The sequence below is a fragment of the Sporisorium graminicola genome, chromosome SGRAM_7 (genome assembly GCF_005498985.1).
Source record: "Sporisorium graminicola strain CBS 10092 chromosome SGRAM_7, whole genome shotgun sequence".
NCBI classification, from domain to species: domain Eukaryota; kingdom Fungi; phylum Basidiomycota; class Ustilaginomycetes; order Ustilaginales; family Ustilaginaceae; genus Sporisorium; species Sporisorium graminicola.
Window position 1 is genome coordinate 851703 of NC_043737.1, and position 19294 is coordinate 870996.

At 58.2% G+C, this 19294-nt stretch overlaps 5 protein-coding genes across 5 annotated transcripts; all 5 read right to left on the reverse strand.

Moving 5' to 3' along the window:
* Nucleotides 1–457: 457 nt before the first annotated feature.
* On the reverse strand, nucleotides 458–3253 carry EX895_005743 (uncharacterized protein; the record flags this gene model as incomplete). Its single annotated transcript, XM_029886335.1, has 1 exon — nucleotides 458–3253. The coding sequence occupies one exon, from the start codon at nucleotides 3251–3253 to the stop codon at nucleotides 458–460; it is 2796 nt and encodes a 931-aa protein (XP_029737566.1).
* A 555-nt stretch (nucleotides 3254–3808) lies between these two features.
* EX895_005744 (uncharacterized protein) lies at nucleotides 3809–5359 on the reverse strand (the record flags this gene model as incomplete). The annotated part of the gene is made up of 2 exons (XM_029886336.1): nucleotides 3809–4870; nucleotides 5009–5359. The coding sequence occupies 2 exons, from the start codon at nucleotides 5357–5359 to the stop codon at nucleotides 3809–3811; spliced, it is 1413 nt and encodes a 470-aa protein (XP_029737567.1).
* A 643-nt stretch (nucleotides 5360–6002) lies between these two features.
* Nucleotides 6003–9401, reverse strand: EX895_005745 (uncharacterized protein; the record flags this gene model as incomplete). The annotated part of the gene is made up of 1 exon (XM_029886337.1): nucleotides 6003–9401. The coding sequence occupies one exon, from the start codon at nucleotides 9399–9401 to the stop codon at nucleotides 6003–6005; it is 3399 nt and encodes a 1132-aa protein (XP_029737568.1).
* A 1566-nt stretch (nucleotides 9402–10967) lies between these two features.
* On the reverse strand, nucleotides 10968–12180 carry EX895_005746 (uncharacterized protein; the record flags this gene model as incomplete). Its single annotated transcript, XM_029886338.1, has 3 exons — nucleotides 10968–11101; nucleotides 11193–11846; nucleotides 12000–12180. 3 exons carry the CDS (start codon nucleotides 12178–12180, stop codon nucleotides 10968–10970), a joined length of 969 nt encoding a protein of 322 aa, XP_029737569.1.
* Nucleotides 12181–14183: 2003 nt separating this feature from the next.
* On the reverse strand, nucleotides 14184–18746 carry EX895_005747 (uncharacterized protein; the record flags this gene model as incomplete). The annotated part of the gene is made up of 1 exon (XM_029886339.1): nucleotides 14184–18746. One exon carries the CDS (start codon nucleotides 18744–18746, stop codon nucleotides 14184–14186), a length of 4563 nt encoding a protein of 1520 aa, XP_029737570.1.
* Between the last annotated feature and the right edge of the window lie 548 nt (nucleotides 18747–19294).

A 19294-nucleotide genomic window follows, 5' to 3' on the forward strand; every position in this document is an offset into this window, starting at 1 on the left:
AAGGTCGTCCCTGCTGCTTTCGAAGAGTCGATCGAACGACCAAGGCCGCGCCAGCTTCTGGCGGCAGCCTGTCTGTACTGCTACGTAACTCGAAAAAGGCTCAGCTCGCGGAACACCATTCGGTCGATCCGTCCATCGAAAAAGAAGGGTCCCGCACGATGACAGGTCCCTCCCTGTGTGCTTGCTGTTCAGGGGTCACGTACGGAAATGCAGGATCAGCAGATGCAAGTCGCCAAGCAGGCAAGACAAATCGGCTCAAGTCAATAGACGAGCTGAACCCTTGATCGCCTCTCTGCCCGTCTGTCTCCATCGCATGAGTTGCACGGGCTCTAGCTCAAGTCGAAGACCAACACACGATCTCGAACTGCCGCTTGTCATTCTGAAGCGGATTCACTACACACATCTTCGAAGACTTCTGAACAGATGTAAGATTGCAGATCGACTAGAGAACATCAGCTCAAGTGGCAACGTCCAGCTGCTCGCGTCCAGACGCACCGCTCGCCCCCGGAGCCGGCGGATCCGTCGACTGAGCCGTTGCCGTTGCCACCACAGCAGCAGCATTGTCCGTACCCCGATGAGCAGAAGCCTTTCTCTTCTCCCTCCTCGACTCGTACTCGTGCCACTCTCCGTCCAACGCCGACAGCAGCCCGGCCGGCAGCTCGGCCTTTGGCGACTTGTGAAAGTAATCAGACGCGAGCGCCTGCTTGGCCGTCCAACGCTTCCTGGGGTCGTACGTCAGCAGTCCACGTGCTACCTCGAGCGCCGAATCGTCGAGGTACTTGCCAAACGCTGCTCCCACGTAGTCCTTGATCGACTCTGCTTCATCGGTGACAGCAGCGGCAGGTTTGACCATCTCGAACCATGCAAGCTTGTCCACTTCGGGCCAATTGGCCTTGGTCACCGGCCCAAGGATGTCAGTGATCGCGTGCACCTGTCCCAATTCCGTCTCGCTCTGGAACACAGGCTTCTTGACAAACAGCTCGAGAAAGATGCACCCCGCTCCCCACATGTCCACCTCCGACCCATACTGCGTCTCCCCGAACAGCAGCTCGGGCGGTCGATACCACAGCGTTACCACTCGATTCGTATAGTCGCCCAACCGGCGTTTTGCGTAGAAGCGCGCCAGCCCGAAATCGGCCAGCTTGAGTCGCCCTTGGTTGTTGAGCAAGATATTCGACCCCTTGAGATCGCGATGCAGAACCGCTTTGCGATGCAGGTAGTCGAGACCGGCGAACAGTTGCTGCGCCAATGACTTGAGGTGTGCTGCGCTGAACTGGACTTGTGGATGTGCTAGGATGCCGTTGAGATCGTGCTCCATGTATTCGAACACCATGTAGATCGAGCCGCGGGTAACCATCATCTCGTGCAGACGTACGACGTTTTCATGACGCAAGGCTTGCAGCAGCTTGATCTCGCGCATGGCAGTCACCGGGAAGCCGTCCTTCTCGCTATCCATGCGGATCTTTTTCAACGCTACGATGGCGCCTGTTCGTTCGGAGCGAGCCTTGAAGACTTGACCGTAGGTGCCTTCGCCCACTTGGTGGATGCTCTCGTATGCCTCGCCCGGCTCGGCTCGTGGCGGTTCGATCGCCGCTGCTGGTGCTTCGGCTGCTGCTGCCAGTTCTGGAGAGGGCATCTGCGGTGGTTGTGGTGTCTCCTTTCCGCCGGCTGTACCTCCTTCACGACCGTTCCGAGCTCCAGCACCTCGGTCGTCCGCTCTTGCCGCGTCACGTTCGCGTCGAGAGCCAGGACGCAGCGTCTGCCAGCCTCCTCCGCGCACGCTGCGCTGGTCCGCCTCGAGTTCCTGCCTTCGAGGCCCAGTGGGCGGCTGGGCGCCAAAAGTCGCACTGACACCCGTCTTGCGTGACAACACATGACCCTGCTCTGCTGTCTCTCCTGAACGCTCAACCCTGGGCGGTGTTCGAGCGCGGCGATTATTGGGTGACCTCCTGCGCTCTCGGGCTAGTTCTCGCCTGTTCCCATCGTCGGCTCTGTCGTTGGCATCGCGGTCCCGGTCTCTCTGGAAGCGTGAGCTGTCGTTGTTGTCACGCTCATGATTGTCAAGCCTCCATCGTGCAGGTCGATCACGCTGGCGATCATGACGCTCGGCTTCGCGTCCGTCGTCCCGATCTCGTGCGGTGCGGCCTTGCGACGGTCCCGAATCACGGTCCCGCCTGCGTGACTGGATGGAGGCTTCGGACCGTGCGGGGGAGGGTGTGCGACGTCTGCGGGTTGTTGCGTCTTCCGTATTGTCTCGGTCGCCACCGCCTGCCGGCCCTCGGGAACCCCATCTCGCCGCACGAGAAGTACCTGTTGCTGCGGGGGCGTTGCTCTCCTGTGGTACATACCGGTCGCGCGAACGTGGCGGCGGTGATCTTCGCCGGTCGTATCGACTCCACTGCGCTCTCCCTGTGGAGCTCGATGCTGGGCTAGGTGAGCGCTGCGAGGTGCGGGCACGGTCATTGCGGGATGATTGGCTATCACGGAAGCGTGCATCTTGCTCATCATCAGCAGCAGCTCGATAGCGTGGACGATCCACCTTTGGTGAAGCAGAGCGATCACGAGGTCTTCGAACACCTCCATCGTGCTTACGTGGCGAGGTGGGAATGCCATCACGAGCACCAGAAGCGCGGTTGCGATCTCTTGTGCCATTGTGAGTCGTCGGGGCATCGTCTATGCGTCGACCGGTGTCGTCGTACTGACCTCGTGGTGCGAGCTTTGCGCCGCCACGTCTCGAGGTATCTGATGCAGCAGCGGCTCGGCCAGTGTCATCTTCGAGTCGAGAGCGCAGGGAGCTTTCCGGGCGGGACCGATTTGATCCTTTGGCGTCGTCGTGTCGGCGGGCGAGGCGGTCGAAGAGATCTGGGCTACGAGCTCGTCGTGGTCTGTCTTCATTTTCGTTGGGCGGCGTGTTGTGAGCAGGAGAGGAGGTATTGTGATTTGTGGCCACGCCTCGAATCGTCAAAGCGGGAGGCTTGGCGGTGTCGCGGGCGTTGTCTGTGCGACGAGGCGAGGAAGGTCCGGGTCGGTCGTCGTTTTGATCGTGTGCAGTGAGCGCAGAGCGTCGCCCGTCCCTGTCGCGATCGTCGAGTCGACGCTGTTTGTTCGGAAAGTCGGAGCGGTCATCGTCTCGGTCCGCTGCTGATGTTCTGGACGATTCGCCGTGTCTGTCCGAATGGGTGTTGTGGTGTGTTGAAGCCGAATCCCGGTCAGCTTCTGGATTGCGTCGAGGTTTCCATCTGTCTGACGGCATCCTCTCGGGATTGGAGAGAGCCAGCAACCGTTATCGTCCGCCAGCACAGTTCCGCAGTGACTATGTCTGGTTGTTCTGGTTGTTTGATTGGCTTGCAGAAGGATGGTGAGATGGTGAGAGGGTTGTCACAGCTTGACCCTTTTTGGCCGTGTGTGTCAGTGTTGCGGATTTCTTGACTTTCCGTTTTGGTGGAGAAAAATTGAGTTTCCACTGTCGTCTTCTTGAGTGAGAAGGACACGCGACTAACATCGATGGCCGACAGCTTGCGGAACATTTGATTGTTCTCGCTCCGCACGGTCCTCTTGGCTGTGGATCTGAAGGCATAACGAGATCGTTTAGCGCACGCACAAAGCTCTCGACGAGTCGTTCACAATCAGAAGAGTTCTGCGCTCAGGCTCCATGCAGCTCCGTTTGCAGAACGATTCTAGCGCGGCAAAGTCTGAGCAAAACTCGGAATCGCTCTCTGCTCCCTATCTCACGCAAGCGTAGCAGACAAATCGTTCATGTACTTTCTTTGGATTGCCTATATCTAGCGAGAACCAGAAGAACAAGTCTTTAACGGTCGACCTCACCGAACACAAGGTCGAGGGTACCAATGATAGCGACCATGTCGGGGATGTAGTGGTGACGGGCCATGAAATCGGCACCTGCCAAGTGCGCGAAACCAGGCGCACGGATCTTGCATCGGTATGGGCGGTTGGTTCCGTCCGACACGAGGTACACGCCCATCTCACCCTTGGGAGCCTCGATGGCCGAATACGTCTCACCAGGTGGCACAGCGTACCCTTCCGAGAAGAGCTTGAAGTGGTGGATGAGCGACTCCATGCTCTCCTTCATGGTGGCACGCGGCGGCGGGACGAGCTTGTGGTCGTCGACCTTGATCTGGCCGGCGGGCATCTTGTTGAGGCACTGCTCGATGATACGCAGCGACTGGCGGAACTCTTCGACACGGCACAAGTATCGGTCGTAGCAGTCGCCGTTCTTACCGACGGGCACGTCGAATTCGACCTGGTCGTAAGCGTCGTAGGGAGCCACTTTGCGGATATCCCAGGGGATACCGGAGCCTCGAAGCATGACACCGGAGAATCCGTAGTCGAGCGCCTCCTGAGCTGTGACCTTGCCGATACCAATGGTACGGCCCTTCCAGATACGGTTGCCCGTGACGACCTCCTCGATCTCGTCGACACGCGAACCGAACTGCGTGGCCCACTTGTGGATGTCATCGAGCAAGCCGGGAGGCAGATCGTATGCGACACCACCGGGGCGGACGTAGGCGGCGTGCAAACGCGCACCCGAAACACGCTCGTAGAACTCCATGAGCTTCTCTCGCTCCTCGAAAGCCCACAAGAAGGGAGTGAGACCACCAACGTCCATGACGTGCGAAAGGACGGCCATGCAGTGGTTGAGAATACGCGTAATCTCGCCGAACATGGTGCGGATCCACTTGGCCCTCTCGGGGACCTCGATGTTGAGCAGCTTCTCGACGGCTCGCGAGTAGCAGAGCTCGTTGGTCATCATCGAAACGTAGTCGAGTCGGTCAAAGTAGGGGAGAGCCTGGGTGTAGGTCTTGTACTCGATGAGCTTCTCAGTACCTCGGTGCAAGAGACCGACGTGGGGCTGCGGAGTTGGCAAACATAGGTGAGATGAAAAGTGATAGAAAGTCAGTATGCTGGAACACAGAACTATGGCCAGCGAGGGCCATGCGTCGACACACTATCTTCTGCAAGCCGGTGGAGCGTTGGTCGGGACACTCACGTCAGTTCGAAGGATCTCTTCACCGTTGAGCTCGAGGATCAAACGCAACACACCGTGGGCGGCGGGATGCTGAGGACCAAAGTTAACGGTGAAATGACGCAGCGAGCGGTCCTTCCTGGAGCCGCCCTCGCTGAGGATCTCCTGTGCGGTCTTGTCGTGCAGCTCTTCAACCGTATAGGCCGAAGTGGCGGGCGAAATCGGGAACGCCTTGGACGAAGGGGTGGTATCCTGGGCTTCACTGGCGAGCGAGCGGCGAACGGTGGTGGAGAGGAGTCTGCTGGACGACGAGGGTGCGCTCGATCGGTAAAGCTGAGCTGCCGGTCGAACGGTGCGGAAGAGCGAAGGCGACATGTTGACGATACAAAGAGGAAGGCGTATGGTGGGGTAGTTTGGGTGCGCTGGAAGATGCAGTGTTGGTGCTTGTTAGGCGATGCTACCTGATGATGATGATGATGACGACGACGACGACCTCCAATTATGCTTGCACAATCAGCTTGCGGGCAAGATTGAACAGCGGGGTAAGGAAAGGTTAGGTAAGGAGTCGTGGTGGTCACGAAGTGCGATATGGAAGGATTGACAAAACTCAAAGTGGAGACGGCGACGGCGACGAAAAGGCAGCAGCACCTCTCACCTTCACCCACACATTCGCTCACTCACTCATCCACTCACTGTCCTTCGCGCCCAAAGACCTTCCGATCATTTCAAATCAGCAAATCGCTGTCTCTCGTCCAGTTATTCAGGCTTGACAGGCAGCTTGAGTTAGATTCAATTTTCGCATTTTTGCCGCTTCTCCAGAGACGAGTAGAGGAAGGAAGAAGCGCGCCAACCACAAGTTGCCTAAGCACCGTCACTCGTACGATAGACTACCACACCACTTCCTGTACGAGGCAAAGCTCGTTGCCATGGCGTTTCGTTCTTCTCACCACAACCGACAATGCCAAGCGAGGTTCAGATTCTACAGCCTTGACATGTTTGTGCTCTTCGACATGATATCCTATAATACAGTGTGTCCTCGAACCCAAAAGATCTCGGTGAGAAGGTTGACCGTCATGATAAGCCCATAAGCCGCAATCAGCGACACGCCAATCGGTCGAGTGAGCTCAAACCGGTTCATAGGAACCGCAATCAGCGTCCCAACGAGGATCAGCAGCAGTCCCAATCCGGATACCAGCAGCGTCGGGTTGAAGTCGATCGGATAGACGCCGGTCGCTCCATCGTGACCCCAGTGACTGCGCCCGTCCGATAGCAACCAAGTGCCAGAGATGCCGATGCCCAACAGTAGGTTGAGCATGGGCCCGGCAAAGCAGGCGCTGATCGCCATCACCGGGTGCCCAAGCCTGGCGATTGTGATGTTGGCCACCAGATCACCGAGCGAATTGCCCACGGCAAACACTGTCAGCCCAAGGATGGCGTCTGATAGGCCTACAATGATGCCTACCGTCTGCAGAATCGAGACCACTTCGTCAACGATCGTCATGATCCACATGACCGACACGACAAATCCCATCGAGCATCGGATCATCGCAAACGCTGACAGCGTCCGGTCCGAGAATCGCGCTCTGCCGGAATCTTGGCGCCTCATGGCCCAGAACGAGAACAGCGCTGACATTGCGCCAGCCGCTGCCGCCACTGCCACCTTGAGCCCGACGTGCGGCGCGCCGGACGACGACACAATAGCCCACGTCACAAACGTGGGTGCGCACACGCTTTGGCAAAGGAGCAGGAAGCGTCGAATCGAGCGCCGCATCTCTTGATCCTCGGCTTCACAGCTCTCATTACTAACGAAGCTCGCTGTGTCGTGTGTCTGCTGATCCAGCGGCAGCGACGACGAGGCTGCAGGCAAGTGTATACCAGCACCCGCTCGACCCGTGGGACTGCTTCCAAACGAGAGCGGAGACCCACCCATAGAGGGCAGATGCCGCAACGCCGATGCAATCTCTTGATCTCGATGTACATTAGCATCGTGTTCGGCGTCCTCGATCGCCTCTGCCCGCTCCTCTGCACTCCAAAGTTGCGTGTGTGTTGATGCCGATGTGGCCAGGTCTGCAGCGGGGCCATCCTCCGATGAGCGACCCTCAGCGCGCAGAGGTGCCTCGTCTCCTTCGAGTCGCACTGCACCGATCCCATCGGCTTCGGCCGGATCAACTTCGCGCTCGGCGCGTTCGGCCTCGTCATCCACCACAGGCAGCGTCAGATTGAGCAGCAGGATAGCAGGCGATGTAGCAACGCTGATGGCGGCACCGAGCAGAGATTTGGCGTGCAAGTGGCGCAGCGAGGGAAAGAGCGCATTGAAGATGACTCGCAACTTCCACGCAAGCAGCTCGCCGGCTGTTCGTGTCGGTCGCACGCGCCTCTGGCTCGCAAAGTTGTCCAGATTGTCTTTGTGAACCGGAGAGCTGCCCGACGATCCTTGATCCGCAAACCTTGCCGTGTTTTCGCGCTTGTTGCCCCGGGGGGCGCGCCGTGCTTGTTCGCTTCTGCTCGCTTTGGTGTCCCATTCTGGAATCTCGAGTCTGGGAAGCGCTCTGCGCGATGTCGTCTGGTGTAGAGGGTCTTGCTGAGATGAGTTGTCCAAGGGCAAGGCGGGCGAGACGAGAGGCTCGCAAGCGTCGCCGGGAAGGTGCTCTCTCCAGGGGTCGTCGACGCTTCCTGCCTCTACACTGACGCCAACCCGACTCCCGGAAGCCTCGATTTGGTCGTGGCTGTCCCCATGCTGGCTTGCGCCGTCATGAGCACCAACTGTTCTACGTCGACGACCCGAGCTCGTTGATGCGCTCCTCGCCAGACCGGCCTGAGACGCGACGCCGAGACCGAGGCTCAGCACGCGGTTGTGCCCCGCACGGCGAGATCGGTCTGGACTGCTCTGATTGTTGGTGCGGAGCTCCCCGGAAGCACTTGTGGTGAGGTGCATGTGTTGGTTGCCGTGGTGATGATGCGGCAGGAAACGTTCGGGATCCCAGCTCTGGAAGATCTCCTGAGAGCGATCTGCGGTGGCGTCGCGACGAAGGCTCTGGACCACATCGCGGAACTCGATGGCAGAGAGCAGGGAATGGCGTGGTACCAGGTGGGGACGAACACTAAGCGTTGCCTTGATCGTTGCACGCGAATTGGAGGAGCCTGGAGTGTGAACGGACGGCGCGCGGCTGCCGTTGCGCGGATAATCGGGAGTAGATGCGCCACTGTGGTCAGCTCTGCGATTTGCCCAGTCTTCGAAAGGGTCAAAGTCGGGGTCGTATTCCGACGGGCTTAGCAGACGTTGGGAAGCGGAAAGGGTCGCTTGACCTCTTGATTCGGATCGAATGCTGCCACGGCTGAGGATGGATCGATCGTCTGCCTGGCTGTCGTACTCGTCCCTAGCAGCCTCCAGCCTGCGTTTCTGCTTGCGTCGACGCTCCTGCCACCACGAGCCGACGATGACGGTGGTAGCATAGAGGAAGTAGAGGCCGATGAGGGCGATGGTCTCGCTTCGCCTCAGCTTGCCATCAAAAAGAAAGGTGAGCGTGAGGGCGACTGCGATGGTGAAAAAGCCGACATCTCGGCAAAAGGGCCAAGCCTTGACCTTGAAGGGGGCGATGAGCATCATGGATCCCGAGATGACCGAAACGATAAATGAGGCGGCACCTAAAAGCTCGCCGATGGCCAGCGATCCCGAATTGGTCTTCATGGCGCCAAAGGTGGAGAAGACGTCCGGAGATCCGTTGCCGAAAGCGAGAAAGGTTACTCCGGCGGTGCTTTCGTTGAGGCCGAGACGAGATGCGATCGTGCTGAGGTTGGGGCAAAAGAAGTCGCTGGCCACCACGCCGACCCAGCTGAAGAGAAACAGCATCCACACGAGGATGCACAACAGTCGTAGAAATCGCAGCACCGAGATGCCCGGTTGCCAGCGCGGCTTGCCAGGGCTGGGATCGGAAGGCGGTCCATGTTCGAGTTCATTGGAGGAGACGCCGACGCAGTAGTAGAAGCGGAGGTAGTCAAAGTGACCCGAGGCGGAGCAATGCTGGACGACATGCTTGCAAACATGTCTTGGCGATCGATCGACCGGTATGGGCTGACATGCTACCGGGTCGGGTTCCTCGTGTGGGTCTTGCGACGGCGAAGTTGGCTCTGTCTTCGCAGATGTGGTCGAGGAATGGTGCTGCTTTTGCTTCTTTGTTGAGGTAGCAGCCTTGCTCGACGCAGTTGTGGTGACTGTGATCGACGTCGATGCGTGCTTGAATACTTCGAACGCAGGAAGTTCCGATCGCTTATACCATTGTATACGAGCAGGAGATGCTATTGATTGAGGAGCGAGATGGGAGCGAAGGCGCTGGCTTCCACGAAAGCAGACGATCTGCACCACGATGAGAAAGGCGAACACGAGCCAAGCATCCTTGCGGTGACGGTTGCCGGCCATATCCGGCTCTCGTTAGCGTCGAAGTATGAAGCAGATCAAGTCAGACGCTCTATACAGTTGAGGGAGAAGCGGTTGGGTGGTGTTCAGGACGACACAGCGAGAGAGGGGGTTCGAGTTGTACTCGGCGGCGTCACTGAGCGTCCTTGCACAATGCAGCTGCAGCGCACAGCCGGTCAAGTCTAAGTTATTTGTCACATTCCGCGAAGCGAGACAGAAAGACGCATGTGAGATCGTTCAACCGTAAAATTCATATGAATTTCGCGAGAGGTGTACAACAGCGCCGATCGCGAGACTCAGAACAGACCTCTGCTATGCTTGTGGGGTGGTGGGTTCTGAGAACCTTGGCGACTCTGTTGACGGGTAAGTTGACGACGCCGAATCAAGCTCCAGTTGAAGACGCTAGCTCGAAGATCTTCGGGTTCTGCCACATGAGCAACTTGGCAAATAGCTTTCATCTTGGGAGGGGCGGGCGTTCGAGGAAGGCATATGAAGTCCGAGGACTGAAGACTGCCCAGACCAAGATCGAAATCAAGAGTTGCAGAACATTTCCTAGGAGACTATGCCCATCGCCGACGACATTGCAGACAGTTGATGCCGCTCGCTGTGTTCATTTCTCAGGTAGGCTTGATGCTGAGGAGTGACAGTGAAAAGTTTGCGTTTGTCTTTTTCTATCGCGTCCTGGCGCGGAGCATGCCTTTCATCCGCTCGCCCTCAAGGCAATCGAAGTCTTCAGCGAAGATGGCGTCGTTCATGTGTGTGATAGTGCAAAAGAGAACGATGAGAATGCCAGATAGACATGGCACTGCTGCGACTCGAGCGAGACCAAACTGAATCTCGGACCCAAGTGAATCGTTTCTTCCACCATCCAAGGCTTGCGCACCTCTATCGTTTCCAGAAATCACGCCGGATCGTGCGAGGGAATTGGACATTCAAATGTATCTGTCGGTGCCTGTGCACCTGAATACTCGAAGCCATCGTATCAAGCCGGTACAGCATCCCTGTCATGACGGAGCAAATTGGTCTCCCGACGATCCGCTTGAGAGGTCTGAAGACGAATGATAAGTATCGCATCAGAGTCTTTTCTATACTGAATTGCGGGGACGCGATGCTTGAAGATGAATTCTCTGTAAAACACAGCCCTTCCTAGTCGTGTACGGCGCCAGGTGCGGGTACGCCGGTGCATGATTTGCTTGCACAACGGGCAGGAACACCAAGATCTTGCCGTTGCTGCCGCCTTCATGCTGCTCATGCCAAGTGGTCACTGGTTCCCTCATCCTGTGGACAAACCAGTCAGTGCGCACCTGCTCAGGCTCAACGTCGGGATGGCCTCAAGGTCTGGAGGACTATCGGCCAAAGTGCGCCGGTCATTATGGAGCTCGGAAAGTCATTTACAGAAGTGTGATGCTGGCTGAAGATTACATTGGTATGACTGTCTCAAGACACGAGCGGAGGAAAGCTGGTTGTGATGCACGAGTGTTTTGACGCGAGTAAGAGGAGGCTACAAAGATGCGACAGCTCTTGCGCAGCGATGGTGAGCATACGATCTTGCGGCACAGGCGCCGCTGCTTACGAGGAGGACATCTGCAACTTGTTTCCCGAAAGACCGCCAGAGCCAGAGGACCTGCGGGAGCCAGGGCGGGTTCCGCCAGGCGAAGGGGGCTGCGATGTGCCTGCCGGACCGAGCTTTCCGACCTTGAGACCTATTTTTGTGATCCGGTCAATTAGGAGGCAAGTAGGAGACAAGTCAGTCATTTGAACACTTTTCAACCAACATTGATATCTGCGACGTACCTTCATCCAAGTTGTTCAATACGTCCATGTCGTCAGAGTCCAGGTCGAAGTCGAAGAGTTGCGCGTTCGCCTCAATGCGATGTTTGGTTAGACTCTTGGGGAGGATGATGTTTGAAAGGTTCAGGCCCCATTTAAGGAGTACTTGAGCTGGTGTTTTGCCGTGTTTCTGTGCGATAGCCTTGATTTCGGGGCGGTCGAGTGCCTGGCCCTGTGCCATGGGGGAGTAGGCCTGGATGTGGATGCCACGCTGGATGCAGGCCTCACGGAGCTCCTCGTGGGCGAAGAAGGGGTGGGACTCGATCTGGTTGACGGCGGGCTTGATGCGGCAGTTGGCGAGCAGGTGGTCGAGCTCCTCGACGTCGAAGTTGGAGACGCCGATGGTCTTGATCTTGCCGGCGTCGACGGCGTCCTCGAGGGCCTTCCATGCCTCGAGGCGCTTCTCGGGGCCCATGGTACCCGGCGAGTGCATGAGGTACATGTCCATGTAGTCGACGTTGAGCTTCTTGAGCGAGTCCTCAATGGCGGCGGCGGCTTTGTCGTGGTCGGCATCCCAGAGCTTGGAGGTGATCCAGATCTCGGAGCGGGGCACGTTGTTTTCCTTGGTCCACTCGGCGAGGGCGCGGCCGACCGCCTCTTCGTTCATGTAACGGGCGGCTGCAAGAGATCCAAGCGGAAGTGGTAAGAGACGGTGTTCCAAGGTCAGTATTGCGTGCCTGTCATGATGTGTGTGTGAGAGAGAGACAAGCTTGAGCTGCAACGGCACTCGCCATCGCCGCTAAGCATCAGCCAAGATCAGAGAGAACTTACCAGAGTCGATGTGACGGTAGCCAGCATCAAAGGCCCACTTGCAGGCGTTCTCGGTGGAGCCATCGTTGGGAGCCTTGTAGACACCAAGAGCAACCTGGGGGATCTCCTGGCCGTTGTTGAGCTTGACGCGCTGGGTGGAGATGTTTCCGGGGATAACACCGCTAGCAGCAACCTTGGACATGATGTATAGTAGTTCTGGAGGGGGTGAGCTGACAAGTAAAGAGAGACGGGAGAGAGTATGTGTGACGATGAATGTCGATGATGGGATCAGGAAGGAAGAAGAAGTGTTGACGTGGCTAGGCCGAGGCTTAAGTAGCAGTTGCAGTGGGGTCAAGCTGGGCTGGCGCGAAAATGAGATGCGAACGCAGGGGCACCCTGAGGACACAAAGAGAGGGAGGTGGGATCGAGCGCGACAGAACAGGCAAATGGCCTCTGCACCGGGCGAGCAGAGATTGCCAACGAAGGAGAGACCTATGCATCGATTTGGCAGCGACTTGGCACGGACGCACCTGCAATTATTAGCTCACGGATCGTGCCGTCGTGCACAAGAGCTGGCGCGCATTCAGGCGCTGTTGTGAAGCTGACGGGATCGCCGCTGCGTGCGCAGATTGGATAGTGAGAGACAAACAGGCTCATGAAAAATTCGCTACACGCATGCAAGCGGATGCTCAGTGTCGTTGTTGGTGAAGCAGTCCATCACACAAAAGGCTAAACTTGCTTAGCGTTTGAACCAACTGACGACGTTGCGAAACATCGATGGATCGGAATAGTTTTGATTATGGGTTCGACAGCGAGTGGGAGAAAAAACTCTAACCCGCAGAGGTCCACCGAAGCAGCCCGAAGCAACAACGACGACGACGACGACGACGACGACCAGCTCAGTTAGCGCGAGGTGAGCCGAGAGCAGCGCTTGTCGATGGACAAACAAGATCGATCCCAAACAAAAAGGGCGAGAGAGCCGACCAACTTAGACTAGCGCAAGGCCAGCAGGCGATCCATGCACCTTTGAAGTGCAACAGAAGAAAGCGGGCGAAAACACAAGTTGGTTTGAAAGCCAACGCGGTCATCGAGCATCGACGTGCATGAACGCTCGAGCCAGCAGCGATTCCGCAGTCACATCAGTTGCTGTTGAGAAGAAAATTGGCCGAAAAGCGCGTAGCTGGACATTGAAAAGAAAATGTACAACTTCGTCACCGAGCAAGTGCTGATCCACCGACCCCCGAAAAATTCCAAACCACACCACATTTGGGCAAAAGCAGCCGACCTCCTCACATGCTCTTTTTTCTTCTCTGTTCCTTTTGTTCACAAGCATTAGCTTCTCCTTTCCTTTCCGACTTTGATTGTTCCATCATACACCGGCAGAGCCGGTCGGGGCTTCAAAGAGGACGGCTGTTTGGCCTGCCCGTCTTCATCACTGTGCGCCCTTTGCCGCCCTATCCGAACTAATGGGAAATTCTCCGCCCCGGTCTCTCAGCTGATCTCCCGTGCCCTGCTCCAAATGGGATCGTCATCAGAGGCACACTGTGAGATGAGGTGTAATGCAAGTTTCGTGCTTCGTTGGTTGTGCTCACACGCAACTCTGGTTTCAAAGTTTTGTCGTTTTGCGACGCCGCAGCAGCCGCAGCCGCAGCCGTTATCCGCAGCCCGCAGCCGTGTCGAAGCCGAACAATCTCCCAATCCTAGATACGGTACAGCATGTGCATATGCTTGGTGTCCTGCATTGCAGATGAACGAGGGTCCTGCTTCGTTTGTCGCCAGCGCCCTTTTGTTCCTCAATCCCATCCCATCGATAGCGTGACGTCATCGAAAATCTTGAAAACTCCATTCCCGAACCTTTGCGAGACATTGCCCGTTGAACGTCTCGGACTGCGAGCTCTGCCCTCTCCTGGACCGGACCGAACCTAAAAGCCACATGGAAGGCGCCTCGGTCTCATGCTGTCCATGCTATCTGGCAGTTCGTAGGAGCTTGTACCATCGGGCCACCGATCGTCCCTTTGGCTCGACGTAGCGCCATGTGTACAATTACAATTCCATTGCGTGACCACGATACATATGCTGGAGCCGCTACGAGTTCATACAAGTACAATTTCAACCAAAGTACAAACACCACCCGGCGCCCTAGACTTGACCAGTGCGTCGGCGAAGAGACGTGTCCTTCTGCGCTCGGCCAAGCCTGCCTGATCATTACTGAGGACCTGACGCTTCCGCGTTGTTCTCATCTCCCTCCTGATCATCCTCGTCTTCATCGTACTCCTCTTCTTCATCGTCGTCATCGTCCGCATTGCCTGCATTCGCGGCGAGACTGGCCACGAGTGCCTCCAGCTGAGCTTGCAATGATGCAGCATCCTGTGAGCCAGTCTCGGGCTCGGCCTCAGCGTCACGCGGCTCCTCGGCGGTGGGCGGATCGACGTCCATGTTTTCCGTCGGCTCAGTCTCCGTCGACGCTGGCGCCTCGGCCTCCTGCTGGCTGTCCTGGGTGGCTGCTGCCTGGCCTTCGTCGCCAGCCTGAGCAGTAGAAGTACCTTCATGGTGCGCCTGCAGCGATGCCGTGAGCTGACGCAGAACCGCCGAGAGATCCATCTGCTCGCCGCTTTCCGCGGCCTCATCGTCGTCATCAACTTCATCTTCATCCTCTCCTTCGTCCGCTTCACCTGCCTGCTCGCCTTCTGCTTGCTCTCCAGTATCGACCACGTCCCCTTGTTGAGTCGGGTTGGACGCTGGCACGTCCACTGAGTCCGGTTCGGCCTCTGCAGCCGCAATCGCGCGCTCGTCAGCCTCGACATCGGATTCCTCTGAGTCCGCTTCGTCGTCCGCATTGCCGAACGCAGAAGTGAGTGCTCGGATCGCATCTTCGTATTCGGCCAGATCGATGCCTTCTTCGCCTTCTTCCCGCGCAGCCGCTGCCACGCCTTGGGTCGAGCTCTCGTCGGTAGCTTCCACAGTCTTGGGCTGCGCGACCGCCTGCGTAGCAGGTACCTCCTTGGGCACATCTTCCGAGGCGGTAGCACGGGTGGTGGCAGTCGGCGCAGCGCCGATCTGCTGCAGCGCAGCTGCCAGCGTCTCGGACACGGCCGAATCCAGATCCTGCTGCGGTGCTTGACCAGCGAGACTCGACAAAGCCGAAGCAAGCTGCGACGATGCGGATGGCGGGGGAGCTGAAGAGGCAGGCGCGAGGGTTCGTGCGGGAACGGCAGGGAGAGGAGGCCCGGCACTCATACCTGGCAGGTTGGCTGCTCGAGCCGCAGCGAGTGCAGCCGCATTGCTGCTCAATTGACCAAGGATCGAGTTGGCCAGCACAGGGTTGATGGGTGAGCTGGTATCGTTGAGCATACTCGCCAACTGTTGCATCATCGTAGGCTCGCTCGTAGTGGGCAGGGGCAGCGATGTCGGGCCCCTTGCCGCGGCCGGCGAGATGGGTGGCATTCTGCGTTGATCCGGCGCGCCAGCAGTAGCAGCAGCGGAAGCACCAGATCGACCGAGCAAGGACGAAGGCGCCGACATGCCTGTTGCCATGCCTGGCATAGGCATGCTTGGTCGAGGATACGACGGCATCGTCGACGACATGCTGGCGGCGGTGGCGGCAGCAGTTTGAGCAGCAGCGGCAGCGGTAGCCTCGGCAGCAGCATCGTGGTAGCCCGTCTGCGTGAGCATGTGCGCCAGCATCTCTTCCATAGACCCATCACTGGGACCGGAGCGGATGAGCTGGTACAGGTATCGGACCGAGTCTGGCTCGATCTTCTTGCCGATGCGCTTCTGGTACTCGAGCAAGATCTCTGTGGCTGAACCGCTTGGGAAGATGGTGCTGGCTGGGTTGGCAAGCGGCGCTGCACCTGGCTGTCCGTATGGTCGAGGTCCTGTTCGCAGACCCTTGCCATACGCGCGGAGGCCGGAATCGCCCACGTTGCGATAAGCCTGGCTGTCCTTGAGCGGGCTCACCGCCAACACCTCGCCGTTGAGACCTGGCGTGACCATGGGATGGTCCCTTCCCACTTGAGGTCTGCGCGTCGGCTTTCGAGACTCGCCTGGGTCCGACCACGCCTGGTTGATGCGGTAGAGACTGCCAGTCTTGAGAAGCCTGCCTCGCTTGAACGCCTTTTGCAGAGCTTGGTGCGCAGAGGGACGGAACTTTTTGGTGAGCGGATAGGTATCCTGCATCCAATTGAAGAGGGTGCGTGGTGGCGCTTGGCCCATGACGCGGAGACCCTCGACAATCATGTCTTCGTACGATGGCAGCGTGCTCGTGCCCAGCGGACCTTGCACGATGACGGGCTGTGGATCGGGTGACCACGACGCTAAGCGACTGCCAGCCATCATCGGTGAGGATGTTGCGTTCGCGCCAGCTGTGTACGATGGAGTGTAGACTGGGTTGGCGCTGACTCCGGTCAAGATGGCGATGGGATCGTTGGTGGCGGATCGGACGGAGTTGAAAGCCTGCGATGCTGTGGAAGCATTGACGGGGGCCGGTGACGCTGTGGACTGCGATGGAAGCCGCTTCTTGGCCTCCTCGAGCTGCTGCAACAAACTCGAGAGCGCACTGTCCTGGCCTTGAGCAGCTGGAGTTGCAGATCGAGCTGCTGCGCTTGGAGAACCGGCCGACGCCGTAGGGGAGCTTGCCTGGCCAGCAAAGCTGGACAGCATGGCGGCGATGTTGCCAATAGGAACTGCACTGGAGCCTGGAGCCGAGGTAGCAGGAGCGAGCGGTAACCCTTGAGGACCCAGCATGGTGGCCTGCGAGGACGACGACGATCCGAGAATGGCCGCAATTTTTTCCGATAGGTCCTTGTCGGGGCTGGAAGCAAGGGCAGAAGCGGGGGCCGTGCGACCAGCTGTGGAAGATGCATTGGCAGCTGCAGAATCAACGCGCGTTCCCGTGCCGGCAGCTGCTGAAGATGCTGCAGATGCAGATGCCGGGCGCGGCGTTGCTGCTGTTGCGGCGTTGGCGGGTATGTTGCCGCCAAAGTGTGCAGCGATCGCGGCTGCCAATGCAGCGTTGGACGGCATAGGCCCATCTCCGACGATGCTGCGCAAAGCGGCGGGGGTGATCTGAGGTTGCGCACTCGTCGCTGGACGTCCTTTGCCAGCGGCAGGAGGCAAGGCGGGACGCGAAGACGAGACACTGGAAGGCATATGAGCGGGTGGAAGAGGTGCACCATTGGGACCGCGCGCAGGCTGGTTCTGCTGGCGAACCATGGCGTTGATGGAGTTGATCAAATTTGTGAGCGATGCATTTTGACTCGTGTCCTTCGTGGACACCTTCTGTGCTGTCGCTCCAGCAGTAGAGATGCCACGAGCCAAACTGGTTGCGGCAGAAGCAGCTGGAAGCGTGGGAAGGGGGCGACGCGGCGCCGAAGGCGGGGTATAAGCGGGTCGACCAGTGAGCGCAGAGGCGGGGCTGCTGGAAGGTCGTGGGGTCGCACCTGCTGTGCGGGCATAGGGAGATGTGGTGGATGCGGAAGCGCTTGCGTTGAGCAGCGAGTAGACATCCTTGAGGCTCAAATCCGAAGGAGCAGGAGTGGTGGACGCTTCGATGCGCTGGCGTGCTTTGAGCCTGTCCATCTGCACGTGGATGTGATTAGGGTAGACACGAGCCTGACGGTAGAGCGTGGACGAGCCAGCGGGTGCCTCGACGAGATCGGTGAGCTGCTTCTCGAGCTGTTTGACCAAGTCGATCAGTTCAGCTTTTTGGAGCAAGGACAGGTATTCATCCTTTACGGTTGGGGAAAGCTGCACCCCGGATATGGCAGGTGTCAAGTTGAGCGGACCAGCGCCTGCTTGATTAGAGATGGAGCTTCCAGGCTTGGGTATATTGGTGACGGTGACGCCAGACGAGGCATTGTCAGCTCTTCCTGTTGTCGAAGCTGCGGCAGGAGGTGGTCGCGGAGCAACAGCGGCAGACGCGCCTGCTTTGGGCATAGTGGGAAGCGCAGCGATGACCGATGCTAACGGTGACGGTGTGGATGACGCGACAGGACCTGGAGAAGAAATGGCTGAAGCGGTGGGGCGGAACTTCTTGTTGGAGAGATCGGCTGAGCCTGATGACTGCCATGATCGCTTGTGAGACGGGGTGGCGCCCAATGCGGTGGGCAAAGGCTTGGACGGCGAAGCATACTTCTGACGCGTCTCCTGCGTCGGATACGCCGTAGCAAACGATTCGGAAGATCCGCTCTGCGTTAACCTGGGCGCCTTGTATGGAGTCGGCAGGAGGGCCGACTTGGAAGGGGTCGAAACCGAGGCTGATGCAGATGATGACACGTTGCCACTTCGATCGCTCGCGTTGCCGAGAGGAGTGGGAGGCAGCAAACGATTGGGCGTCGCCAACGCGCTAGCATAGGGCGGCGGTCGCGGCAAAGTCGGTGACGCATTGCTGATACGCGATAGTGCTGCTACTGCTGCGTCCGCTCCTGCCGACGATACAGCCGATGGTGATGGTGACGGCTGATGCTGGAGTGAACGCGTTGAATCGGACGCGACGGTATCGGAAGCCGAGAGCGTGGTAGCGGCCAAGGTCGGTGATGCGGGCGGCGAGGCTAGATCGATGGGCTTGGCGATCGTGCCAAGGTTGTTGAGCGTGTTGATGGTCACCTTGGCAGGCGATGCTGCTGAAGGGGGGGCGCCATCGTGACGACGCGACGACGACGACGACGGTGCACCATCGGAGGCGACGGGCGATTGACGCGTCGGGGTGTGTGCGTGCTGTGAGGGTGCGGATGGAGCTGGTGACGGTGACGGCGCAGTGGCCGCGGTCATGGCGGGAGAAGCAAGAGAAAAGGGGGCAGCAGCCGCTCGAACCTATGTCCCAGGGGTGCGGGGCGCCAGATTTTCCTTGGATGGATGTGATGGTGAATACAGTTTTGCACACGATCTCTCTCAGAAATTTGGTGGTGGTGTGACTTTGCGTAAGAAACTATATCGCGTCGGTACCGGTTCTGCAGAGCGTGAGTGCAGCTGCAGAGAAGCGGTTCTGTCCACCGCATCTGGCGTTCTCGGCCATCTCAAACTCTCGAAATCGATCAGGAAAAAAATCCATCCACCTCGCCGATTCGGTTCTGTAATTGTTAGGCCCTTAGATATGACAATTCTTAGAACTGGGAGACTTGGTCTAACACGCTAATATTTCGAAAAACGGACGAAAGTCCGGAAAGCGCCGGCCAAACTGAATGACGCTATGCCTTACCGAGCTGAGAGAGAGAGAGGGGGAAACAGCGACAAAGCAAAGCAGCGCGTGAATCCGGCCTGGACCGGACAATGCTCCCAAGCGGCAACTCCACAACGCTGGAAGGGAAGCTAACGTCGCG